At 43.1% G+C, this 27,987-nt stretch overlaps 1 protein-coding gene and 1 long non-coding RNA gene across 2 annotated transcripts in view; one reads left to right on the top strand and one right to left on the bottom strand.

Moving 5' to 3' along the window:
- Window positions 1-27,345, bottom strand: part of cmtm7 (CKLF-like MARVEL transmembrane domain containing 7) — a 31,184-nt gene extending 3,839 nt beyond the window's left edge. The window contains exons 1-4 of the mRNA XM_034173716.1: window positions 27,152-27,345; window positions 21,173-21,349; window positions 9,931-10,029; window positions 8,938-9,019 (exon numbers count right to left, since the gene is read on the bottom strand). Coding sequence (XP_034029607.1) covers window positions 8,938-9,019; window positions 9,931-10,029; window positions 21,173-21,349; window positions 27,152-27,265 — 472 coding nt within the window. The 5' untranslated portion in view covers window positions 27,266-27,345. The remainder of the gene's footprint in view (window positions 1-8,937; window positions 9,020-9,930; window positions 10,030-21,172; window positions 21,350-27,151) is intronic.
- LOC117513558 lies at window positions 518-22,410 on the top strand. Its single transcript, XR_004561634.1, has 3 exons — window positions 518-528; window positions 11,161-11,170; window positions 22,267-22,410. It is a non-coding gene; the product is annotated as an uncharacterized LOC117513558 (long non-coding RNA).
- Window positions 27,346-27,987: the final 642 nt, after the last annotated feature.

Genomic DNA, 27,987 nt, shown 5'->3' with positions numbered 1-27,987 from the left:
CATATCAAGATGCTGATTAGACACCATGATTAGTGCACAGGTGTGCCTTAGACTGCCCACAATAAAAGGCCACTCTGAAAGGTGCAGTTTTGTTTTATTGGGGGTGGGGGGGGATACCAGTCAGTATCTGGTGTGACCACCATTTGCCTCATGCAGTGCAACACATCTCCTTCGCATAGAGTTGATCAGGTTGTCAATTGTGGCCTGTGGAATGTTGGTCCACTCCTCTTCAATGGCTGAGCGAAGTTGCTGGATATTGGCAGGAACTGGTACACGCTGTCGTATACGCCGGTCCAGAGCATCCCAAACATGCTCAATGGGTGACATGTCCGGTGAGTATGCCGGCCATGCAAGAACTGGGACATTTTCAGCTTCCAAGAATTGTGTACAGATCCTTGCAACATGGGGCCGTGCATTATCCTGCTGCAACATGAGGTGATGTTCTTGGATGTATGGCACAACAATGGGCCTCTAGGATCTTGTCACGGTATCTTTGTGCATTCAAAATACCATCAATAAAATGCACCTGTGTTCTTCATCCATAACAGACGCCTGCCCATACCATAACCCCACCGCCACCATGGGCCACTCGATCCACAACATTGACATCAGAAAACTGCTCACCCACACGACGCCACACACGCTGTCTGCCATCTGCCCTGAACAGTGTGAACCGGGATTCATCCGTGAAGAGAACACCTCTCCAACGTGCCAAATGCCAGCGAATGTGAGCATTTGCCCACTCAAGTCTGTTACGACGATGAACTGGAGTCAGGTTGAGACCCCGATGAGGACGACGAGCATGCAGATGAGCTTCCCTGAGACGGTTTCTGACAGTTTGTGCAGAAATTCTTTGGTTATGCAAACCGATTGTTTCAGCAGCTGTCCGAGTGGCTGGTCTCAGACGATCTTGGAGGTGAACATGCTGGATGTGGAGGTCCTGGGCTGGTGTGGTTACACGTGGTCTGCGGTTGTGAGGCTGGTTGGATGTACTGCCAAATTCTCTGAAACGCCTTTGGAGACGGCTTATGGTAGAGAAATGAACATTCAATACACGAGCAACAGCTCTGGTTGACATTCCTGCTGTCAGCATGCCAATTGCACGCTCCCTCAAATCTTGCGACATCTGTGGCATTGTGCTGTGTGATAAAACTGCACCTTTCAGAGTGGCCTTTTATTGTGGGCAGTCTAAGGCACACCTGTGCACTAATCATGGTGTCTAATCAGCATCTTGATATGGCACACCTGTGAGGTGGGATGGATTATCTCAGCAAAGGAGAAGTGCTCACTATCACAGATTTCGACTGGTTTGTGAACAATATTTGAGGGAAATGGTGATATTGTGTATGTGGAAAAAGTTTTAGATCTTTGAGTTCATCTCATACAAAATGGGAGCAAAACCAAAAGTGTTGCGTTTATATTTTTGTTGAGTGTATTACGAGGACTGCTTTCTTCCACCTGCGAAATATAGTGAAGATTCATCCCATCCTGTCTATGGCTGATGCTGAGACCCTGATTTCATGCGTTTGTCTTTTCTAGATTGGACTACTGCAATGTTCTATTTTCTGGTTTACCGCAGTCTAGCATTAGGACTCTCCAAATGGTTCAAAATGCTGCAGGCAGACTTTTGACACGAAGCAGAAAGTTTGACCACATTACACCCATTTTGGCGTCTCTTCACTGGCTTCCTGTCCCAGTGAGATCAGATTTTAAGGTTCTGCTACTAACCTATAAAATTATTCATGGACTGGCACCTCCCTACCTAGCTGACCTAATTAAACCCTACGTACCGGCCCGGGCTTTGCGTTCTCAGGGTGCAGGAATACTTTGTGTCCCTAGGGTGAATAAGAAGTCTGCGGGTCACAGAGCTTTCTCTCATCGTGCTCCTGTTCTGTGGAATGATCTCCCTGCATCAATAAAACAGTCAGATTCTGTGGAGACTTTCAAGTCCAGACTTAAGACGCACTTATTTTCCCTTTCGTGTGGCTAGCATACTGGTACAGTTCTGTTTTACGCTTTTTACTCTTTTAATTCATTTATTAGTAATCGGAGCGGGCTGCAGCTTCAACTTTACCTAAATTCTGGGTCTTTTAGTGAAGCTTATGGCTAGTGGCTGGCGATCACCTTAGTATTTCTTCTGTTTTTCTTGTTGTTTAATGCTGACAAATTATACAGTATTTCTCGTCTTTCTGATGCCTGATTCTGTTTTTTTCTCTCTGTTTAAGGTGCAGCTCCATCCAGAGATGGTAACTGTATTTATGCTGGAGACCCTCCTCTCCTGTCGCTCTCTCTCTCTCCCTCTCTCTCCCTCTTCTCTGTCGCTCTCTCTCTCTCCCTCCCTCTGTCGCTCTCTCTCTCTCTCTCTCCCTCTGTCGCTCTCTCTCTCTCTCCCTCTGTCTCTCTCTCTCTCTCCCTCTGTCTCTCTCTCTCTCTCTCTCTCCCTCTGTCGCTCTCTCTCTCTCTCTCTCCCTCTGTCGCTCTCTCTCTCTCTCCCTATGTCTCTCTCTCTCTCTCCCTCTGTCTCTCTCTCTCTCTCTTTCTCTCTCTCTGATCAAACAATAGGCGCTGTGACTTTAAAATAAAAGCCTCGTCGCTGCGCTCAACAGACGCCCTGATCCATCAGGTCTGATCAAATCAGCGGACCTGATCGGAGCAACCAGAGCTTTAAAAGTTTAGAGTCACAGCTCTTCATTCACAGCAGCCTTTACCACAGCCAGACTCAGCACCATCTGTACACAATGAAAATGAGCCACAAAGACAAAAAAATAATAATAAAATAATGTTAAATGACTCTGTGACGTGCACCACACCGTGCAGTAGAGAACAGAGCGCACTTCCACAGAGGCAGAAAATAGCAGCTTTGGCTACATATGTGGCAGTAATGAAACTGTAAAAACCTCATGATACAGTCCACTGTTTTCCAAGTGCAGTGACGTGTTCTGCACAGCCGGCAGGAAGGAACTGGGTTTAAATCGCGGCTACAAGCGAGTGTGTGCAAACATTAAAAAGCGAACACACGCAGCTGCAAGCAGATCTACAAACACTGAAAAAGGCTGATTACACGCACATTTCGGGCGTATTTAAATGAAACACAACGCTGCAATACGCAGCTCTACGAATACACCAGTGTGAAAGGGGCTTTACCACTGCTGCTCGGGGGTTAGCAAGGTTAGATCTTACTTGTGTGAAGTGCCTTGAGGCAACTCTATTGTGATTTGGAGCTATATAAATAAAAATAAAATTTGAAATTGTAATTACAATAAATCTCAAAAAGTATAATTGCTAAGACTGTAAAGTTTTATTTAAGACTTTAAATTAGAAAAATGGCCAAATGAGGCAAAGCAAAAGGTTATATTTCTTTATTTTTACCATGTGATTATTTACGGGGATTATTTTTGTTTTTTAGCTTGTGATTAGTTACTGGGATTATTTCTGTTTATTTGCCATGTGGTTATTTTACTGGATTAGTTTTATTTTTTTAAATCGTGGTTATTTATTGGAATTATTTTTGTTTATGTACTATGTCATTATTTATGGAGATTATTTATTAGTTTTTTTTTTTTTTAAATCAAGTGATTATTTATTGAGATTTTAATTTATTTATTTTTTTTTACCATTTTTTTGTTTTGTTCATTTATTTACTATGTGAGTATTTACTGGGATTATTTTTTCTTATTTACTGTGTGATTATTTATTAGGATTTTTCCATCTCACCCTGTCCTCTATGTCTTCCTCTGTCACACCACCTCACCTGCATGTCCTCCCTCAGCACATCCATAAACCTCCTCTTTGTCCTCCCTCTTCTCCTCCCGCCTGGTGGTATCCTTCTCCCTATATACCCTGGGTCTCACCTCTGCACATGTCCAAACCGTCCCACCTGAGCTGTCCCTCTGATATGTTCATTCCTAATCTTGCCCGTTCTCGTCTCTCTGTCTTCAGGTCCGTCTCCTGTCTTTTTGTTATTGTCACCGTCCAACATAGCTGGTCTCACTACTGTCTTGTAAAATTTCCTCTTCACTCTTGCAGATATTCTTCTGTCACAAATCCCTCCTGCCACCTTTCTCCACCCTGCCTGCACTCTCTTCTTCACCTCTTTACCACACTCTCCATTACTTTGGACAGTTGACCCAAAGAATTTAAATTAATCTACTTTCACCATTTCTACTCCTTGTAACTGCACTATTCCACTGGGCTCCCTCTCATTCACACACATGGACTCAGTCTTGCTCCTACTGAGTTCCATTCCCCTGCTCTCCACAGCATATCTCTACCTCTCTAGGCTAGACTCAACTTGCTCTCTACTCTCACTACAGATCACAATGTCATCTGCAAACATCATAGTCCATGGGGACTCCTGTCTGATCTCATCCATCAACCTGCCCACCACTATTGCAAACAAGAAAGGACTCAGAGCTGATCCTTGGTGTAATCCCACCTCCACCTTGAATGAGTCCGTCTTTACTACTGCACATCTCACCGCTGTCACACTATCCTTGTACATGTCTTGCACTACCCTAACATACTTCTCTGCCGCTCCAGACTTCCTCATATAATACCACAGCTCTTCTCTTGGCACCCTATCATAAGCTTTCTCTAAATCCACAAACACACAATGTAACTCTTTCTGGCCTTCTCTGTACTTCTCCATCAGTATTCTCAGAGCAAACATTGCATCTGTAGTACTCTTTCTCTTCATGAAACCATATTGCTGCTCACATAACTTTATCTATTTTCTAAGCCTAGCTTCTACTACTCTTCCATAACTTCATGCTGTGGCCAATCAACTTTATGCCTCTGTAGTTACTGCAGCTCTGCACATCACCCTTATTCTTAAAAATAGGAACCAGCACACTTCGTCTCCACTCCTCAGGCATCCTCTCACTTTCCAAGATTTTATTAAACAATCTGGTTAGAAACTCCACTGCCATCACTCCTAGACATTTCCATGCCTCCACTGGAATGTCATCTGGTCTTTCTAGTAGCTGCCCTCACTTCATCCTCACTTGTACTTCCTGATTTACTCTCTCAACATCATTCAGCCTTTTCTCTCTCTCATTTTTGTCATTCATCAGCTCCACAAAATATTCACTCCACCTTCTCAACACACTTTCCACGCTGGTCAGCACATTACCATTCTTTTCTTCCTTCCTTACTATTCAACTACTTGTATATCTTACTAATGCCTTTTCCTTCACTTTTGCCACTTCTCTTTTCACCTTATGCCATATCTCCTTGTCCTCCTGTCTATCGTCTTCATTTCTCCAACGATCCAAATTCTTTTTTTCCAACCTCTTTCTCCTTATGCTTTCCTGGACATCTTCTTTCCACCACCAAGTCTCCTTGTATTCCTTCCACTGTCCAGATGTCACACTCAGTACCTTCCTGTCTGTCTTCCTCACCACATCTGCAGTACTTTTCCAGTTGTCCAAAATTGCTTCCCCTCCATCCAGTGCTTCTCTCACCTGCTTACTGAATTTCACACAACAGTCTTCTTCCTTTAGCTTCCACCATCTGATCCTTTGTTGAGCTCTCACTCTTCTTCTTCATCTCTAAAGTCATCTTACAAACCACCATCCTATGCTGTCTAGCTACACTTTCTCCTGCCACCTTACAGTCTCTGATTTCTTTTAGCTTGCATCTCCTACACAGAATGTAGTCCACCTGTGTGCACCTTCCTCCACTCTTATCTGTCCCCCTGTGCTTCTCTCTTTTCCTAAAGTAGGTATTCACCACAGCCATTTCCATCCTTTTTGCAAAATCCACTACCATCTGTCCTTCCTCATTCCTATCCTTGATACCATATCTACCCATTACTTCCTCGTCACCTCTGCCCCTTCACCAACATGCCCATTGAAGTCCGCTCCTATCACCACTCTTTCATGCTTTGGTTCACTCTCCACCACCTCATCTAACTCACCCCAGAAATCTTCTTTCTCCTTCATCTCACAACCTGCCTGTGGGGCATATGCACTGATGATATTCACCATCATCACTTCAATTTCCAACTTCACACTCATCACCCTGTCAGACACTTGCTTAACCTCCAACACACTTAACATACTCTTCCTTTAAAATGACCCCAACACCATTTCTCTTCCTGTCAACTGGCAACATTCAAAGTCCTGACTCTCACTTCCATCCTTCTAGTTTTTCTCTTCTCCAGCTGTCTGTGGACACATTTTCCTCTTCTTCTTCGACTAGCAGTAGCCCAATTTCCGCCGACACCCTGTTGGGCAACAGCGGTCATTGTTAACCTGGCCTCAACTGATCCGGTATGGAAATTCAATTTGTACTCTGCATCTTTTGGTTACTTACTGAGATTATTTTTGTTCAGTTAGCATGTGATTATTTTTTGGATTTGTTTTGTTTTTTCATGATGTGGTTATTTACTGTAATTATTTTTGTTTGTATGTACCATGTGATTATTTATAGAGATCATTTTTTTAATCATGTCATTATTTATTGGAATTCTTTGTTTTATACTGTGTAATTATTTATTAGGGCCCGAGTAGGACAACGTCCTACGAGGACCCTATTGTAACTGCGCTGTTTATTATTATTAATATTATTATTCTCATTCTTGAAATCAAAATTTCGGCCTCTTCCCATGCTCAAAAACTCACCAAACTTTGCAGCGTGGTCCGGTCACATCCGAAATTCGATATTTTGGGGGTCGCGCACAAGGTCGAAGCGAAATCGCGAAATAGCGCCCCCTAGAAATTTTCAAAAACCCCTCCGCATTGGGGTTTTTTTCGTCGCAGCCTCACGAAATTCGGTACACATATTTACCATGCCGGGACGCACAAAGAAGTCTCTTACTGTCATGGTGAAATATCGACAGGAAGTCGGCCATTTTGATTTTAAGTTTCGATTTTGCCATTAATTAATTTTTGCCATTTTTGGCCATTTCCACTACTTACATTTGAACGAACTCGTCCTAGGGATTTCATCCGATCGACTTCAAATTTGGTCAACATCATCACGACACAATGGTGATCAAAAGTTATCAAAAGATTCTAATTAGTTCAAAAGGCGTGACTGCTATGGGTCGTCAAACTTTGGCGAGCTTTTCGGAGCACGCCATTTCACTTCGAATGGTTGTCACGCCCACATACTTCATCGTAGATCCTTCAAACTTGCTGGACATGATGAGGGCTCTGCCCTGAACATCTACATATATTAAGTTCCCACCTCCGCCATAGCGCCCCCCGGTGGTGGCAGGAAATGTCCTATTTTTACTTTAAGAGGTCCTGATGTCACATACTTAACCCAATCAACTTCATTCCACTTCTAAAACATGCAGAACAAGTTGGTGAATGTAGGCGATGAACACCGTGAAATTACAAGTAACAGCGTCTGTGTGGCGGCGTGCCGAATATTGCCCAGTCACCATGAAATTATGTTCTTCCTTTTGACGGCTTTAATTTTGTCATATCATCATGAAAATTGATACACAGGTCGAGCACGACAACCACTTACAATTCATAGGGGCGTTGCCCATGGGCAGGGCAAAATGCCTCAATAGCGCACCCTTGAAACTTTCAAAAAACCCTCCCCTTAGGGGTTTTTTTGGAGTAGGGAGATGAAAATTGGTACACGTGACTTGCATAGATGTACAAAAAAGTCTCTTGCACCATGGGTCTACTCCAAACAGGAAGTCGGCCATTTTGAATTTTCTTGTCATTTTGGCATGATTTCCACATGTTGTATTTGAACGAACTCCTCCTAGGGATTCTGTCCAATGCACTTCAAATTTCTTCCACATCACCCACAGATGATAGTGATCAAAAGTTATCGAAAGCTTTTCTCTATGTCGAAGGGTGTGGCCGCTATGGCGCCGCCATTTTGACCTTTTGCCATGGAACATTATACTTAAACAGGCACTGATGTCACATAGATAACCCAATCAACTTCCTTCCACTTCTAAAACAAGCAAAAGGAGTTGAACGTAGGCGATGATCGCCGTGAAGTTACGAGTAATGGCCTCCATGTGGCGGCGTGCCGAATATCGCCACTTCGCCATGAAATTACGTTCTTCCTTTTGACAGCTTTAATTTTGTCATATCATGAAAATTGATACACAGGTCAAGCACAACAACCTCTTACAATTCATAGGGGCGTCGCCCATGGGCGGGGCAAAATGCCTCAATAGCGCCCCCTTGAAACTTTCAAAAACCCCTCCCCATAGGGTTTTTTTTTTTTAAGTAGGGAGATGAAAATTGGTACACATGTGTGACTTGCATAGACGTACAAAAAAGTCTCTTGCACCATTGGTCTACTCCAAACAGGAAGTCGGCCATTTTGAATTTTCTTGTCATTTTGCCATGATTTCCACACATTGTATTTGAACAAACTCCTCCTAGGGATATTGTCCAATGCACTTCAAATTTCTTTGACAGCATCCAGAGATGATACTGACCAAAAGTTATCGAAAGCTTTTCTCTATGTTGAAGGGTGTGGTCGCTATGGCGCCGCCATTTTGACCCTTTGCCATGGAACAACAAGTCATGATAACTCCTTCATGCTTTGCCTGATTGACTTGAAACTTCTCATGTGTGATCACGGTTGGCCCCTGAACACACCTGGCCCCTGTGTTTGTACACTGAATGCCGCCTAGTGGATGAACCATCAACATACCATAACTCCTTCATGCATTGTGTGATTTGCTTAAAATTTTAACTGTGTGATGAGTGGTTGCTCCTGTATGCACATGCCCACATCTGGTCACAAGGGCACACATTAGCCTGGATAGGCGGTCGCGCGGAACGAGGGCCCGTATATGAATGCTTGCAGTCCTAGTTGAGATTATGTTTGTTTTTCCATTGTGTGATTATGTATTGGTTTATTTTTCTTTTCTTTTGTGGTTTTGTCTTTAAAGTATATTAATTACGTTACATAACCTCAAAGGGTGAGAAACAAGTGGGCGGAGCCCAGTACCTGTCTGCTGTAAGCCACAGCTGACTTTATAAGTGGTCCACAAGCTGATGGCCATCAGGAACGTTGCGATGAAGCCAAAGACCTACAAAAGACACAGCAGAGACTCATATGAAATTCTGTGAAGTCAAAGGAGGCGGGGCCTAACTTAGCACTTTCTATTTATTTCTCAAACCAAAACAACCTTTTTGAACCTTCATGGACGAGATGTGGATTTTTACAATGAATAATAATGTATTATTGGTGGTCGATCTGCAGCAGCAAAGGCGCTTAATGGAGAAGACTTCCTGTGTAAACGGAATCAAGAAGCAACGAGTGGGTCCAGACTGACTGGGCCGTGTTTTTGTGCCAGTAATCTGGAGGGGCATTAGAGGTCTCACGCTGAATCATTTTTGAAAACAATGGTAAATGGACTGCATTTGTATATAGCGCTTTTCCATCTGCATCAGACGCTCAAAGCGCTTTACAATTATGCCTCACATTCACCCCGATGTCAGGGTGCTGCCATACAAGGCGCTCACTACACACCGGGAGCAACAGGGGATTGAAGACCTTGCCCAAGGGCCCTTAGTGATTTTCCAGTCAGGCGGGGATTTGAACCCAGGATCTTCTGGTCTCAAGCCCAACACCTTAACCGCTAGACCATCACCTCCCAAAACACACAAATTTAAAGGAGGACCTGATTCTGCACATTCTAAATTTGGTTTTAAAAAGTCATTCAAAAAATAAAAATAAAAGCCTATTGTTAAGTAATAAAAGGCCTTGTCAAAATGTAAACTAGTGCCAAGTCCAAAATATCCAGCTCACATTGTTCAAAAAACTATTTTCAGGATTTCTGGCTCCACTTGCAATTGTAATGTTTTTAGTTCCAGAACCATTTGAACTTTTGCAACAAATCTGAGGAAACTCAGTGATTAAACTCTGGAATGATGAAAAAGTGGGCATGAAGCGAACTCGGGCGTCCGCGTGGATTCGGGCGTCCTCGTGCTTACGTACCCATGCTGTCACCAGCGCTGAAGCTCCTGCACTCTTCACGGCGGCAACCACGGAGGCGATGAAGATGAGGAGCGTCCCAAGTGCGTAATGGAAGAATTCCTGAAGCAGAGTCACATGAGTCAAAACAGGTTCAGTCTTTACATCTTCTTTAAAAAAAAAAAAAAACTGCTCTAAATTGGACTGCAGAGTTAAAACAACTAAACCAGAGAACCATCAGTTCAGCTGGTCATCTGGCAAGTGGTGTTCAAGGATTTATCCTTATGTTGATGCAATTTTCAGTGTTTACATCCTCAGTTAATCAGGTCACATGTTCATTAGTGATTAAAACAACACAAATAAAAGAGATTCTGTGCTCCATCCTGATACCTGTCAATCAGAACCATCAAATCTGAAGTGTTCTCTGCACATCGGCTCATATGGGTCATTCTGTGTGAAATCATCAGATTTTCCAAGATCTTCCCAGGTCACCGACCCAGATTCTCATGATTTGTTTTTGTTTTTTTATACAAGTACCCACATATGTCTGATGAACACATGAAAAATATTTCTGCTTAATTCCAAGTGGCTTTTTTAGATATTTTTTAATCAGGGTACCCACTCGTGAATGCATTTTGAGCTTTTGTTCATTTTTAAAAGGCATTATCTCAGATTATCTACACAAAGTGTATTTTTCTTAATGAATGGAAAACTGCCATTTTTGTGATGCTACAGAATGAAACATTAGCTCTCTATCCCATTTTTGAAATTTACTACTGAAGTGAAAAATAGGATTGTGGATACCCTTATTAAAAAGTTATATCTAAAAAACTACATGGAATTAAGCAGAAATATTTTGCATGTGTTCATCAGACATATGTAGGTACTTGCAAAAAAAAAAAAAAAATCAAGAAAATCCGAGTCGGTGACCTGGGAGGCACCTGATGAAACAATAATCTTCTTATTTCTTAATTTCAGGATGCATGTATTGAAGGTTATAAGTCAACACCAGGGGGCGCCGTTTTCTATACCTGCAATCTGACACATATGGAACAAATGATTCATAAGAATCAGAACAGTCATAGATCAAGTATTTAAATCTGTGTGTGTTATATGTTCCTAATTAGACTAATTATCTTACAGATTCATTAATGATTATAATTTGACAAATCTGTGAAGTTGTTCTGTGCTCCATCATTAGATCTACTATAAAATAATCAGAACAAAAATCCATCAAGAGCTGATACACAAGAGGCATTTTTTTGTAAAAATGTGGATGATGTACAGACAGACAGACGCCTCATGATGGCTTTAGGTCATCCTAATTGTTTACTTGATGTTTCTGCATAACTTATACACACACACACACACACACACACACACACACACACACACACACACACACACACACACACACATCTTCAACCATTTATCCATGATCAGGTCACAGGGGGCTGGATTCACAGGGTGTGAGGCGGGTTCACCATGGTGGGAATCGATGCCATGACCTTATCGCTGTGAGGCAACAGTGCTAACCACTAATCCACCATGCTGCATATACATATATCCATCCATCCATCCATCCATCTTCTTCCGCTTTATCCAGAGTCGGGTCGCGCGGGCAGCAGCTCAAGCAAAGCCGTCCAGACCTCCCGATCCACACACACCGCCCCCAGCTCCTCCGGGGGAACCCCGAGGCGTTCCCAAGCCAGCTGAGAGACGTAGTCCCTCCAGCGTGTCCTGGATCTTCACCGGGACCTCTTCCCGATGGGACGTGCCCAGGAACACCTCTCCACCGAAAAAGATGCCCGAGCCACCTCAACTGACTCCTTTCGACGTGGAGGAGCAGCGGCTCGACTCCGAGCTCCGAGCCACCCTGCAGAGGAAACTCCTCTCGGCCGCTTGTGCTCATGATCTTGTTCTTTCGGTCATGAGCCAAATCTCATGACCATAGGTGAGGGTCGGAACGTAGATCGATCGGCAAATCGAGAGCTTTGCCCCCCTGCTCAGCTCTCTCTTCACCACGACGGTCCGATACAGCGACCGTATCACTGCAGACACTGCGCCGATCCGTCTGTCAATCTCATGCTCCATCCATCCCTCACTTGTGAACAAGACCCCGAGATACTTAAACTCCTCCACTTGAGGCAAGGACACGCCACCGACCTGAAGAGGGCAAAGCACCTTTTTTAATCCACCATGCTGCATATACATACACTCAACAAAAATATAAATGCAACACTTTTGGTTTTGCTCCCATTTTGCATGAGATGAAGTCAAAGATCTAAAACTTTTTCCACATACACAATATCACCATTTCCCTCAAATATTGTTCACAAACCAGTCTAAATCTGTGATAGTGAGCATTTCTCCTTTGCTGAGATAATCCATCCCACCTCACAGGTGTGCCATATCAAGATGCTGATTAGACACCATGATTAGTGCACAGGTGTGCCTTAGACTGCCCACAATAAAAGGCCACTCTGAAAGGTGCAGTTTTGTTTTATTGGGGGGGGATACCAGTCAGTATCTGGTGTGACCACCATTTGCCTCATGCAGTGCAACACATCTCCTTCGCATAGAGTTGATCAGGTTGTCAATTGTGGCCTGTGGAATGTTGGTCCACTCCTCTTCAATGGCTGTGTGAAGTTGCTGGATATTGGCAGGATCTGGTACACGCTGACGTATAAGCCGGTCCAGAGCATCCCAAACATGGTCAATGGGTGACATGTCCGGTGAGTATACCGGACATGCAAGAACTGGCACATTTTCAGCTTCCAAGAATTGTGTACAGATCCTTGCAACATGGGGCCGTGCATTATCCTGCTGCAACATGAGGTGATGTTCTTGGATGTATGGCACAACAATGGGCCTCAGGATCTCGTCACGGTATCTTTGTGCATTCAAAATGCCATCAATAAAATGCACCTGTGTTCTTCGTCCATAACAGACGCCTGCCCATACCATAACCCCACCGCCACCATGGGCCACTCGATCCACAACATTGACATCAGAAAACCGCTCACCCACACAACGCCACACACGCTGTCTGCCATCTGCCCTGAACAGTGTGAACCGGGATTCATCCGTGAAGAGAACACCTCTCCAACGTGCCAAACGCCAGCGAATGTGAGCATTTGCCCACTCAAGTCGGTTACGACAACGAACTGGAGTCAGGTCGAGACCCCGATGAGGACGACGAGCATGCAGATGAGCTTCCCTGAGATGGTTTCTGACAGTTTGTGCAGAAATTCTTTGGTTATGCAAACCGATTGTTTCAGCAGCTGTCAGAGTGGCTGGTCTCAGACGATCTTGGAGGTGAACATGCTGGATGTGGAGGTCCTGGGCTGGTGTGGTTACACGTGGTCTGCAGTTGTGAGGCTGGTTGGATGTACTGCCAAATTCTCTGAAACGCCTTTGGAGACGGCTTATGGTAGAGAAATGAACATTCAATACACGAGCAACAGCTCTGGTTGACATTCCTGCTGTCAGCATGCCAATTGCACGCTCCCTCAAATCTTGCGACATCTGTGGCATTGTGCTGTGTGATAAAACTGCACCTTTCAGAGTGGCCTTTTATTGTGGGCAGTCTAAGGCACACCTGTGCACTAATCATGGTGTCTAATCAGCATCTTTGTATGGCACACCTGTGAGGTGGGATGGATTATCTCAGCAAAGGAGAAGTGCTCACTATCACAGATTTAGACTGGTTTGTGAACAATATTTGAGGGAAATGGTGATATTGTGTATGTGGAAAAAGTTTTAGATCTTTGAGTTCATCTCATACAAAATGGGAGCAAAACCAAAAGTGTTGCGTTTATATTTTTGTTGAGTATATATATTAATTAAATTTAATCATAGAAAACAAAAATTACTGGATGTCCCAAAGAGCACCACATAAACAAACAAATCAGCATAAAACATAAAGAACAAGAGCAATCAGAGATTTCTGACATCCGCCAATCTGGATCACCTCCAAAATTCAGTCTAGTCTTCCACGCCCTAATATCCATCTGTGGAGCAAATTTGAAAAGAATCGGTGAAGTTCGTTTTGACATAATCCTTCAAAGCCTATATAAAGGGAATCTTGATCCAGAATCCGGATCCGCCCAACAATCTAAGCTAACAAGCCAACCTCGCCTCAGTGTTTATTAAATCATATTTTGAGGACTGTGCGGTGGTTCTCATCAAGCTTTGCTTTGGTGCATTTATTAAAAACTCTATCCTCAACAATCAGGCATTAACAGGACCAAACAAATCAAGCTACCAATAGCTGCTGAAAGTGCTAACCCCATTAGCACCGAAAATTAAATCGCACAATAATTTCATTCGACAGCTATACTGTGACACAGACGTCTTCATTGATGCATCAGAAGAATTAACTGCACAACACTCCACGTTATTACAGAGATTTGTTATAAAATGCGCAAAAAAGACAGACACACCCCTGCATCAGCTAGCACCCACAGCTAGCTGCCTCTGTGCTCAGGTTAGCAACACACACTCATTGTCATTCAAAGTGACCACACCCCATATTATGCATAATCCTTTGTCTTAAAATGTGTTAAGCTAAGATGTTCTTAAACTTCTGCATACATCCCTACAATTTTTAGATTAGACAGAACTTTATTCATCCCTTGGGAAGACTCCCTCAGGGAAACTGAGGTTCTAGCAGCATTGTATAGCAGCACACAGGGTAAGAAGCACACAATCAATCAATCAATCAACTTTTTTCTTGTATAGCGCCAAATCACAACAAACAGTTGCCCCAAGGCGCTCCACATTGCAAGGCAAGGCCATACAATAATTATGAAACACAGTCTACGTCTAAAGCAACATAACCAAGGGATGGTCCAGGGTCACCCGATCCAGCCCTAACTATAAGCCTTAGCGAAAAGGAAAGTTTTAAGCCTTTGTGGTGGGGACTTGGCCCCCACCACACAGAACATCAAAAGTGAGTAGAGGCAGAAGATATTCATATTTGTTCCAGGCTGTAAACATGTTTATTTCTGCTCTAAAGTTGGACATTTTAACATGAGTTTCTATGGAGCCTCAAGTGGCCAGCTAAGGAACTGCAACATTTTCCATCTTCCAGGTGTTTCATTTTGGACGGCTGGTGCGTACCGCTTATTAATGATGAACTTACAATGCGTTTGGTGATAAAAACTTTCACCCTCAGCAGGATCACAGCATCTATCCAATCTGCTGTCACAGATTAGCTTTTTTGTGTTTCTATTCTGACAAATTCTGTATAATACAGATAGCTAAAGACAAAGATGTCAAAAACACGCTTCTTCTTCTGTGAGGGCAACACGTTTTCCTCCATCTAATTGGTTGCCTGAAAAGGCACAGCAGTGACAATACATCACCTTTCTTTGAATGACCCCAGAAGGATGTGGCAGGGAATAAATCAAAATAACCAACTACAGAAGCAGCAACCCAGGAAATGCCAGGTCTGACGCCTCTCTAGCAGAGGAGCTGAACCGCTTCTTTGCCCGCTTTGAAGCAGACAGACCAGCAGCAACTCCACACCCACCACCCTCCAGCACTAGCACACTAACATTTCAGGAACACAAAGTGAGACGTGTGCTGAAGGCGATGAACCCCAGGAAGGCGGCCAGCCCCGATGGTGTACCTGGAAAGGTCAACTGGCTGGAGTTTTCACCTTCATCTTCAACCTGTCCCTGTCACAGGCCATCATTCCACTCTGCCTCAAATCCTCCACCATCATCCCAGTCCCAAAGAAGTCAGCAGTGGAGAGCATAAATGACTACAGGCCTATTGCACTTACGCTTGTGGTCATGAAGTGCTTTGAAAGACTGGTCTTTCAGCACATCAGGGCCTGTCTGCCTCCCACTCTGGACCCCCACCAGTTTGTCCACAGGGCAAACCGCTCCACAGAGGACACTATCACCACAACTGTCCACACCGCGCTGAGCCCCCTGGAGCACCAGGGGGGGCTACATGAGGATGCTCTTCCAGGACTTCAGCTCAGCCTTCAACCACATCATCTCGGAGATCCTGGTCCAGAAACTGACACATCTGGGCATCTCCACCCCCATCTGCCAGTGGATCAAGGACTTCCTCACAAACCGCCCACCATCCGTGAAACTTGGCCCCCACCAGTCCTCCACCATCACACTCAGCACCGGTTCCCCTCCAGTCTGTGTACTGAGCCCCGTCCTGTTCACCCTTTACACACGACTGCTCTCCGACCCACCCCACAAACACCATCATAAAGTTTGCGGATGATACCACAGTGACTGGGCTCATCTCAGGGGGGGATAAGTCTGATTACAGAGACGAGGTCAATCAAATCAAATCAGTTTTATTTATATAGCACCAAATCACAACAAACAGTCGCCCCAAGGCGCTTTATATTGTAAGGCAAAAGCCATATAATAATTACAGAAAAACCCCAACGGTCAAAACGTCCCCCTATGAGCAAGCACTTGGCGACAGTGGGAAGGAAAAACTCCCTTTTAACAGGAAGAAACCTCCAGCAGAACCAGGCTCAGGGAGGGGCAGTCTTCTGCTGGGACTGGTTGGGGCTGAGGGAGAGAATCAGGAAAAAGACATGCTGTGGAGGGGAGCAGAGATCAATCACTAATGATTAAATGCAGAGTGGTGCATACAGAGCAAAAAGAGAAAGAAACACTCAGTGCATCATGGGAACCCCCCAGCAGTCTACGTCTATAGCAGCATAACTAAGGGATGGTTCAGGGTCACCTGATCCAGCCCTAACTATAAGCTTTAGCAAAAAGGAAAGTTTTAAGCTTAATCTTAAAAGCAGAGAGGGTGTCTGTCTCCCTGATCTGAATTGGGAGCTGGTTCCACAGGAGAGGAGCCTGAAAGCTGAAGGCTCTGCCTCCCATTCTACTCTTACAAACCCTAGGAACTACAAGTAAGCCTGCAGTCTGAGAGCGAAGCGCTCTATTGGGGTGATATGGTACTACGAGGTCCCTAAGATAAGATGGGACCTGATTATTCAAAACCTTATAAGTAAGAAGAAGAATTTTAAATTCTATTCTGGAATTAACAGGAAGCCAATGATGAGAAGCCAATATGGGTGAGATATGCTCTCTCCTTCTAGTCCCTGTCAGTACTCAAGCTGCAGCATTGAGTGAAGGCTTTTCAGGGAACTTTTAGGACAACCTGATAATAATGAGTTACAATAGTCCAGCCTAGAGGAAATAAATGCATGAATTAGCTTTTCAGCATCACTCTGAGACAAGACCTTTCTAATTTTAGAGATATTGCGCAAATGCAAAAAAGCAGTCCTACATATTGGCTTAATATGCGCACTGAAGGACATATCCTGATCAAAAATGACTCCAAGATTTCTCACAGTATTACTGGAGGTCAGGGTAATGCCATCCAGAGTAAGGATCTGGTTAGACACCATGTTTCTAAGATTTGTGGGGCCAAATACAATAACTTCAGTTTTATTTGAATTTAAAAGCAGGAAATTAGAGGTCATCCATGTCTTTATGTCTGAAAGACATTCCTGCAGTTTAACTAATTGGTGTGTATCCTCTGGCTTCATGGATAGATAAAGCTGGGTATCATCTGCGTAACAATGAAAATTTAAGCAATGCTTTCTAATAATACTGCCTAAGGGAAGCATGTATAAAGTGAATAAAATCGGTCCTAGCACAGAACCATGTGGAACTCCATAATTAACCTTAGTCCGTGAAGAAGACTCCCCATTTACATGAACAAATTGTAATCTATTAGATAAATATGATTCAAACCACTGCAGCGCAGTGCCTTTAATACCTATGGCATGCTCTAAATTCTGTAATAAAATTTTATGGTCAACAGTATCAAAAGCAGCACTGAGGTCTAACAGGACGAGCACAGAGATGAGTCCACTGTCTGAGACCATAAGAAGATCATTTGTAACCTTCACTAATGCTGTTTCTGTACTATGATGAATTCTAAAACCTGACTGAAACTCTTCAAATAGACCCTCTGCAGATGATCAGTTAGCCGTTTTACAACTACCCTTTCAAGAATTTTTGAGAGAAAAGGAAGGTTGGAGATTGGCCTATAATTAGCTAAGATAGCTGGGTCAAGTGATGGCTTTTTAAGTAATGGTTTAATTACTGCCACCTTAAAAACCTGTGGTACATAGCCAACTAATAAAGACAGATTGATCATATTTAAGATTGACGCATTAACTAATGGTAGGGCTTCCTTGAGCAGCCTGGTAGGAATGGGGTCTAATAGACATGTTGATGGTTTGGAGGAAGTGACTAATGAAAGTAACTCAGACAGAACAATTGGAGAGAAAGAGTCTAACCAAATACCGGCATCACTGAAAGCAGTCGAACATAACGATATGTCTTTGGGATGGTTATGAATAATTTTTTCTCTAATAGTTAAAATTTTATTTGCAAAGAAAGTCATGAAGTCATTACTAGTTAAAGTTAAAGGAATACTCGGCTCAATAGAGCTCTGACTCTTTGTCAGCCTGGCTACAGTGCTGAAAAGAAACCTGGGGTTGTTCTTATTTTCTTCAATTAGTGATGAGTAGTAAGATGTCCTAGCTTTACGGAGGGCTTTTTTTATAGAGCAACAGACTCTTTTTCCAGGCTAAATGAAGATCTTCTAAATTAGTGAGACGCCATTTCCTCTCCAGGTTATGGGTTATCTGCTTTAAGCTGCGAGTTTGTGGGTTATACCACAGAGTCAGGCACTTCTGATTTAAGGCTCTCTTTTTCAGAGGAGCTACAGCATCCAAAGTTGTGCTCAATGAGGATGTAAAGCTATTGATGAGATAATCTATCTCACTCACAGAGTTTAGGTAGCTACTCTGCACTGTGTTGGTATATGGCATTGAAGAACATAACAAAGAAGGAATCATATCCATAAACCTAGTTACAGCGCTTTCAGAAAGACTTCTACTGTAATGAAACTTATTCCCCACTGCTGGGTAGTCCATTAAAGTAAATGTAAATGTTAATAAGAAATGATCAGACAAAAAGGGGTTTTCAGGGAATACTGTTAAGTCTTCAATTTCTATGCCATATGTCAGAACAAGATCTAAAGTGTGGCTAAGGTGGTGGGTGGGCTCATTTACCTTTTGAGCGAAGCCAACTGAGTCTAATAATAGATTAAATGCAGTGTTGAGGCTGTCATTCTCAGCATCTGTGTGGATGTTAAAATCGTCCACTATAATTATCTTATCTGAGCTAAGCACTAAGTCAGACAAAAGGTCCGAAAATTCACAGAGAAACTCACAGTAACGACCAGGTGGACGATAGATAATAACAAATAAAACTGGTTTTTGGGACTTCCAATTTGGATGGACAAGACTAAGAGTCAAGCTTTCAAATGAATTAAAGCTCTGTCTGGGTCTTTGATGAATTAATATGCTGGAGTGGAAAATTGCTGCTAATCCTCCCCCTCGACCCGTGCTACGAGCATTCTGACAGTTAGTGTGACTCGGGGGTGTTGACTCATTTAAACTAACATAATCATCCTGCTGTAACCAGGTTTCTGTAAAGCAGAATAAATCAATATGTTGATCAATTATTAGATCATTTACTAACAGGGACTTAGAAGAGAGAGAACTAATGTTTAATAGACCACATTTAACTGTTTTAGTCTGTGGTGCAGTTGAAGGTGCTATATTATTTTGACTGACAGCGTGGTGTTCAGCTAACAACCTGCCGCTGAACACCAAGGGGACTGTGTGGAAAGGGTCAGCTCCATCAGGTTCCTGGGCGTGCAGATCTCTGACAGCCTCTCCTGGGCTGCCAACACCACAGTGGTGGTGAAGAAAGCCCAGCAGCGACTCCACTTCCTGAGGGTGCTCAGGAGAAACAATCTGGAGGAGAAGCTGCTGGTGTTGTTCTACAGAGCCACCATCGAGAGCATCCTGATGTACTGCATCACAGTGTGGTACGGGTGGTGCACAGCAGCAGACAGGAGAGCGCCGCAGAGGGTGATCAAAACAGCCCAGGTGGTTGCTCTCTGCCCAGCCTGGAAGACATTGCCAGCTCTCGCTACCTCAGCAGAGCTGCCAGCATCTGCAAAGACACATCCCACCCCAGCAACCACCTGTTTGACCTACGACGCTCCGGCTGATGGTATAGGTCAATCAAAACTAGGACAAACAGACTCAGGGACAGCTTTCTCCCCAGAGCGATCACTGCTCTGAACAATAACAAATCAAACAAATCTGTACTTTTCAAGTTTGTTGTGCAATTATCTGTAACCATGTGCAATATTTCCCGTGCAATATGATTCCACAGTTGTATATAATTCTCGTTTTACATTTTACTTGGTCCACATTCTATTTTATTTAGTTGTACATATACTTTGAATAATTTATTGTTGGATTTTATTATCTTCTATTTGGATAACAATTACTCGCACCTCGGAAAAGCACCTTTTTGGAGTTGCACTCATATCTCATTGCAATGCAAATTACAATGACAATACAGGCGAATCTGAAACGTTCAGAGATATTTTTTTTTTAAAACTTAAAAACGCTCATAACAGCCCGGTTAAGATAAAAACATTCAACCCAGTCTCACGGCATGTCGTGATTCAGCAGCACGAAATATACATTAATCTATTGGTTCATGATATTGTACCGAAAAGTGCCTCATTTTCATCACTGCAGCACAAATTCATTCTAATTAATTCCGTGATGGCTGCACAAAATTAAAAGTGAGGTGGGGGGGGTCGGGATGGTTATGGTTAGGGTTGGGGGAAAGAGTAGGATTAGGTTATGGTTAAAGTTGGGGTTGGGAATAGGATTAGTAAAAGTGAGTTAAAATTTACCGTCACAAAAACCTGACTCATTTCGTGACGGGCGCACGAAAAAAACCCAGTGAGACTGGGCTGAAACATAACGTGGTGAAGGTGCACTTTTCTCACTGTGACGGAGCTTTAATAGCCCTTCTACGCGTGGGGGTCAGAGAACGGACTCACTCAGGCCTGTCAGGGATCTTGGCCGCGTGATTCAGGTGCATGAAAGCGAGAGAAGAAAACATAAAACAACAAATCCTTTGAAGTATGTTGCCAGGTTGGGATGTAAAGGCACAGAAAATCATAAATGTTTATTTGCATGTTGTGGAACCCGGCTGAGTTTCAAAACATCAAGATCTGTCAGTCACAAAAGCAAAATACTGAAACAAAAGCAACAAATCCAAGGTGCCAATCAGGACAGGAAGTGGAATTTTTTGTTATGTTTTTAGTATCAACATGCAAAGCAGAAATGCAGGTGAGCGAAATCATCCCGTCTGCTCACCGTCAGCATCCAGTTGATGCAGGGCATCTTCCTCTGCAGCCTGAAGATACTGACCAAGAAGAAGGTCAGGAGGACCACGAAGAACGACAAGGCCACAAGCTCCAAGAACAGGAATGCTGCCCAGGAAGTCCAGCCACGGGCACAGTAGACGCACAGAAAGGAAATGAGCAGGGCAACCTGATGGGGAAAAAACACACACACACACGCACACACAGCTAGCTTAAAACACCCTGATCAGCCCAACGCCAATCACACACACACACACACACACATATATATATATAATGAGCCCAACCCTGGACACGGTCAGGCCGAGTCAGCCACCAGGTTAGACTCACCCACACCTGACAACGAGTCATAATGGAAGGACTTCACCGAACCTGCTACATCTGACAGCAAGGCAACAAGAGGAACCTCCAGAACCAGAACCGCTCACAGTACTGGAAGGACTTCACAGCAGGGCAGTGACTGGTGGACTTGATAACTGACCGCAGGGACCTCCCAGAACCAATCACTGTTACAACGGCTCAGATCCAAAAGTGAGTCTGAAGCACGGTGAGCAGGACAGCACCAGGTCCTGACCGGATCCATTCCCGCAGGCTGAAGAATCTAACAGCAGTTCATCTGAAACAGTTCAGGGTTTGGCTTCAATTCCTCTGAAATGTACAAATGGTTTTGAGACTAAAAATCACCTTCGTTATGATCCAACTTGCAGAACTGCATGCTGCAACTTCTGGAATCATGGCATGGATTTGCAGACTTTTGGAAGTCTTGCACAGTATCGGAATTCCAATATGGTTCAGGTTCACTCCCTGGTACTTGAGCAAGGTGGGAATTTTTAACTTCCAACTCTGGCCAGCATTTCTGGAAGCACCTTCAGGGTCAGAACGAGGCTCTCGCTCAGTTTTGCCTCTTGATTATTTCATCTTAAAGGACATGTCGTATGGAACAGCACAAAGGTGGACAGACGGAGTGAAAAGAACGCTGCAACATCAGATCACCAAACTACTGACTAGGGATGGGTATTGATAAGATTTTATCGATATCAGACGGCAGTGACGCTCAGCGCTCAGTCAGATCAGTGGACCTACGAGCACTCTTGGAAAAAGTCAGGAATACGTTATTTCAGGAGCTTCAGGACTTTCTACCAGCTCGTGGATGTGCACGAGCGTCATGTGCACCGCCGGGTCAGTGCTCCGTACAGAGAGGAGACGGCACACTTCACCCTCAACTCTTTATTTTTGAACGTCTGTCAGATCTCGGATCCAGATGTGTGTGGAATCTCACGCATATACTCATCTTCAACCACTTATCCAAGATCAGGTCGTAGGGGACTGGAGGCAGGGTTCAATCTGGACAGGACGCCAGTCTGTCACAGGGACACATACAGACACACAAACACATTCACACCCACAGACGGTTTAAAGTCTCCAGTCCATCTAACCTGCATGTCTTTGGATGTGAGAGGAAGCCAAAGCACCTGGAGGGAACCCACACCAACACAGGGAGAACACGCAAACTCCACACAGAAAGACCACTCGAGGGAATCAACCCCATGACCTTCTCACTATGAGGCAACAGTGCTAACCACTAAGCCACCGTGGAGCCCGTGTGTGGAATCTGCTCTCTGTATTAACTTCACCCCCAAAACTTTTTTTACAGTGACTGCATCAGAATTAACACAGTTATCACTTTAAAAGCGAGTCATTACAACAGATCAAAACTTATATAAATTCTGAAATTAATCCAGGGCTCCACTCAACAACGAGTACTAACCAGTACTGCGTAGCTGTATTGACTGACGCATACATGACCTCCAACAGACAAAATCTGAGCAGTTGTGAATTCTGTGCGACGTGTCCTTTAGTGTAATGTTTATAAAAACAGTAAAACATTTGGAAAATCTGAACAGTACTTCCACTTTTGGATTGTGGCTGTGCGCACTTCCAGGAGTCCTACTTAGTAGCTTACTTCTGAAATGGTCCAGGTCCTATTCCGGAACCGTTCTGATTCACAAACTGTGCGGACAAGCCCTCTGGGGGGCGGGGCTTGCCGTCAAAACCGTTGGACCATGAATGAATTTAATGAAGAGAATCTTGACTTTTAAAAAAAGTAAAAACGAAAAGCCTTTGTCAAACACATGCAGACAACAAGCAGAACGTCACATTTAGGATTTTAAAATTTACAGATCACATTAAAGTAATTCTGATCATAAGTATCCGCAGCAATCAATCAATCAATCAATCAATTTTTTTTATATAGCGCCAAATCACAACAAACAGTTGCCCCAAGGCGCTTTATATTGTAAGGCAAGGCCATACAATAATTATGTAAAACCCCAACGGTCAAAACGACCCCCTGTGAGCAAGCACTTGGCTACAGTGGGAAGGAAAAACTCCCTTTTAACAGGAAGAAACCTCCAGCAGAACCAGGCTCGGGGAGGGGCAGTCTTCTGCTGGGACTGGTTGGGGCTGAGGGAGAGAACCAGGAAAAAGACATGCTGTGGAGGGGAGCAGAGATCGATCACTAATGATTAAATGCAGAGTGGTGCATACAGAGCAAAAAGAGAAAGAAACAGTGCATCATGGGAACCCCCCAGCAGTCTACGTCTATAGCAGCATAACTAAGGGATGGTTCAGGGTCACCTGATCCAGCCCTAACTATAAGCTTTAGCAAAAAGGAAAGTTTTAAGCCTAATCTTAAAAGTAGAGAGGGTGTCTGTCTCCCTGATCTGAATTGGGAGCTGGTTCCACAGGAGAGGAGCCTGAAAGCTGAAGGCTCTGCCTCCCATTCTAGTCTTACAAACCCTAGGAACTACAAGTAAGCCTGCAGTCTGAGAGCGAAGCGCTCTATTGGGGTGATATGGTACTACGAGGTCCCTAAGATAAGATGGGACCTGATTATTCAAAACCTTATAAGTAAGAAGAAGAATTTTAAATTCTATTCTAGAATTAACAGGAAGCCAGTGAAGAGAGGCCAATATGGGTGAGATATGCTCTCTCCTTCTAGTCCCCGTCAGTACTCTAGCTGCAGCATTTTGAATTAACTGAAGGCTTTTTAGGGAACTTTTAGGACAACCTGATAATAATGAATTACAATAGTCCAGCCTAGAGGAAATAAATGCATGAATTAGTTTTTCAGCATCACTCTGAGACAAGACCTTTCTGATTTTAGAGATATTGCGTAAATGCAAAAAAGCAGTCCTACATATTTGTTTAATATGCGCTTTGAATGACATATCCTGATCAAAAATGACTCCAAGATTTCTCACAGTATTACTAGAGGTCAGGGTAATGCCATCCAGAGTAAGGATCTGGTTAGACACCATGTTTCTAAGATTTGTGGGGCCAAGTACAATAACTTCAGTTTTATCTGAGTTTAAAAGCAGGAAATTAGAGGTCATCCATGTCTTTATGTCTGTAAGACAATCCTGCAGTTTAGCTAATTGGTGTGTGTCCTCTGGCTTAATGGATAGATAAAGCTGGGTATCATCTGCGTAACAATGAAAATTTAAGCAATACCGTCTAATAATACTGCCTAAGGGAAGCATGTATAAAGTGAATAAAATTGGTCCTAGCACAGAACCTTGTGGAACTCCATAATTAACTTTAGTCTGTGAAGAAGATTCCCCATTTACATGAACAAATTGTAATCTATTAGACAAATATGATTCAAACCACCGCAGCGCAGTGCCTTTAATACCTATGGCATGCTCTAATCTCTGTAATAAAATTTTATGGTCAACAGTATCAAAAGCAGCACTGAGGTCTAACAGAACAAGCACAGAGATGAGTCCACTGTCCGAGGCCATAAGAAGATCATTTGTAACCTTCACTAATGCTGTTTCTGTACTATGATGAATTCTAAAACCTGACTGAAACTCTTCAAATAGACCATTCCTCTGCAGATGATCAGTTAGCTGTTTTACAACTACCCTTTCAAGAATTTTTGAGAGAAAAGGAAGGTTGGAGATTGGCCTATAATTAGCTAAGATAGCTGGGTCAAGTGATGGCTTTTTAAGTAATGGTTTAATTACTGCCACCTTAAAAGCCTGTGGTACATAGCCAACTAACAAAGATAGATTGATCATATTTAAGATCGAAGCATTAAATAATGGTAGGGCTTCCTTGAGCAGCCTGGTAGGAATGGGGTCTAACAAACATGTTGATGGTTTGGATGAAGTAACTAATGAAAATAACTCAGACAGAACAATCGGAGAGAAAGAGTCTAACCAAATACCGGCATCACTGAAAGCAGCCAAAGATAACGATACGTCTTTGGGATGGTTATGAGTAATTTTTTCTCTAATAGTTAAAATTTTGTTAGCAAAGAAAGTCATGAAGTCATTACTAGTTAAAGTTAATGGAATACTCAGCTCAATAGAGCTCTGACTCTTTGTCAGCCTGGCTACAGTGCTGAAAAGAAACCTGGGGTTGTTCTTATTTTCTTCAATTAGTGATGAGTAGAAAGATGTCCTAGCTTTACGGAGGGCTTTTTTATAGAGCAACAGACTCTTTTTCCAGGCTAAGTGAAGATCTTCTAAATTAGTGAGACGCCATTTCCTCTCCAACTTACGGGTTATCTGCTTTAAGCTACGAGTTTGTGAGTTATACCATGGAGTCAGACACTTCTGATTTAAAGCTCTCTTTTTCAGAGGAGCTACAGCATCCAAAGTTGTCTTCAATGAGGATGTAAAACTATTGACGAGATACTCTATCTCCCTTACAGAGTTTAGGTAGCTACTCTGCACTGTGTTGGTATATGGCATTAGAGAACATAAAGAAGGAATCATATCCTTAAACCTAGTTACAGCGCTTTCTGAAAGACTTCTAGTGTAATGAAACTTATTCCCCACTGCTGGGTAGTCCATCAGAGTAAATGTAAATGTTATTAAGAAATGATCAGACAGAAGGGAGTTTTCAGGGAATACTGTTAAGTCTTCTATTTCCATACCATAAATCAGAACAAGATCTAAGATATGATTAAAGTGGTGGGTGGACTCATTTACTTTTGAGCAAAGCCAATAGAGTCTAATAATAGATTAAATGCAGTGTTGAGGCTGTCATTCTCAGCATCTGTGTGGATGTTAAAATCGCCCACTATAATTATCTTATCTGAGCTAAGCACTAAGTCAGACAAAAGGTCTGAAAATTCACCGAGAAACTCACAGTAACAACCAGGTGGACGATAGATAATAACAAATAAAACTGGTTTTTGGGACTTCCAATTTGGATGGACAAGACTAAGAGACAAGCTTTCAAATGAATTAAAGCTCTGTCTGGGTTTTTGATTAATTAATAAGCTGGAATGGAAGATTGCTGCTAATCCTCCGCCCCGGCCCGTGCTACGAGCATTCTGACAGTTAGTGTGACTCGGGGGTGTTGACTCATTTAAACTAACATATTCTTCCTGCTGTAACCAGGTTTCTGTTAGGCAGAATAAATCAATATGTTGATCAATTATTATATCATTTACTAACAGGGACTTAGAAGAGAGAGACCTAATGTTTAATAGACCACATTTAACTGTTTTAGTCTGTGGTGCAGTTGAAGGTGCTATATTATTTTTTCTTTTTGAATTTTTATGCTTAAATAGATTTTTGCTGGTTATTGGTAGTCTGGGAGCAGGCACCGTCTCTACGGGGATGGGGTAATGAGGGGATGGCAGGGGGAGAGAAGCTGCAGAGAGGTGTGTAAGACTACAACTCTGCTTCCTGGTCCCAACCCTGGATAGTCACGGTTTGGAGGATTTAAGAAAATTGGCCAGATTTCTAGAAATGAGAGCTGCTCCATCCAAAGTGGGATGGATGCCGTCTCTCCTAACAAGACCAGGTTTTCCCCAGAAGCTTTGCCAATTATCTATGAAGCCCACTTCATTTTTTGGACACCACTCAGACAGCCAGCATCATCTTAATTTGTTTTTCTTGAAAGCTAGCCCCCGTTAGCCTCTGCTAGCCGTCAGCCGCTTATTTAAACTCACCATCTGCGCGATCTTCAGCAGTCCCGGTACCGAGCGGGCGTAGCCCAGATTCAGCAGGCCTCCGTCCGCCGCCGACATGCCGCTCGGTGTTGTTGTGATAACGATGTGTGACATATTTACGGTAAACAAGGTGGGAACCGCAGAGCACCGTTTATCCCGCAGCAGCCCTCCGCCTTGTCAAACATCACACCGTGACCGCAAGTGCTTCCGGCAACCCTTTCACAATAAAACGCTCCACTGCTGCACGGCGTCGACGTTACAACGTAGCGCATATTAATAATTTGTCCTCTGCATTTAATCTTTCCCAATTACATTTTGATACAGTCTACCTACTTAACTGGATTATTGATTTTTGATTTGACAATACTAGAATAACACTAAATATTGAATACAAAAAAAAAAAAAAAAAAAAAAAAAAAAAAACAGTAATTGCTGAAAATGTCACACTGAAGCAGAAACACTAATTTCCATTGTGATCCCCAAAAGACAAATAACAACAACCACCAGGAAAGGCACAAAGAAAATATAACGACAACTAACAGCTTAAAAACAATAAACATCCATAACTCAAATATCAGCCTAAAGGACCAACACGTCCAATTTAAACGCACAAGATTTACAGAGCTTTACAGTGATGCCCACCATCAGGCTGTGACCATGAGGTGCATGGTTTTAAAACCTCACCCTTGAAAGCATTTTCTACTCTGAAAGGGATTTAAACACCACAAACCCCCTTCTTTAACCTTTTGAAAATCTAATATAAAAAAAAAAAAAAAAAATACTTCCCGTCTTTACTCTTTTATGTAGATCAGAGTGGAAAAAGATGTGGTACCACG

This window comes from Thalassophryne amazonica, chromosome 7 (genome assembly GCF_902500255.1).
Source record: "Thalassophryne amazonica chromosome 7, fThaAma1.1, whole genome shotgun sequence".
NCBI lineage: Eukaryota > Metazoa > Chordata > Actinopteri > Batrachoidiformes > Batrachoididae > Thalassophryne > Thalassophryne amazonica.
This window is presented reverse-complemented; position numbering and strand designations above follow the sequence as displayed.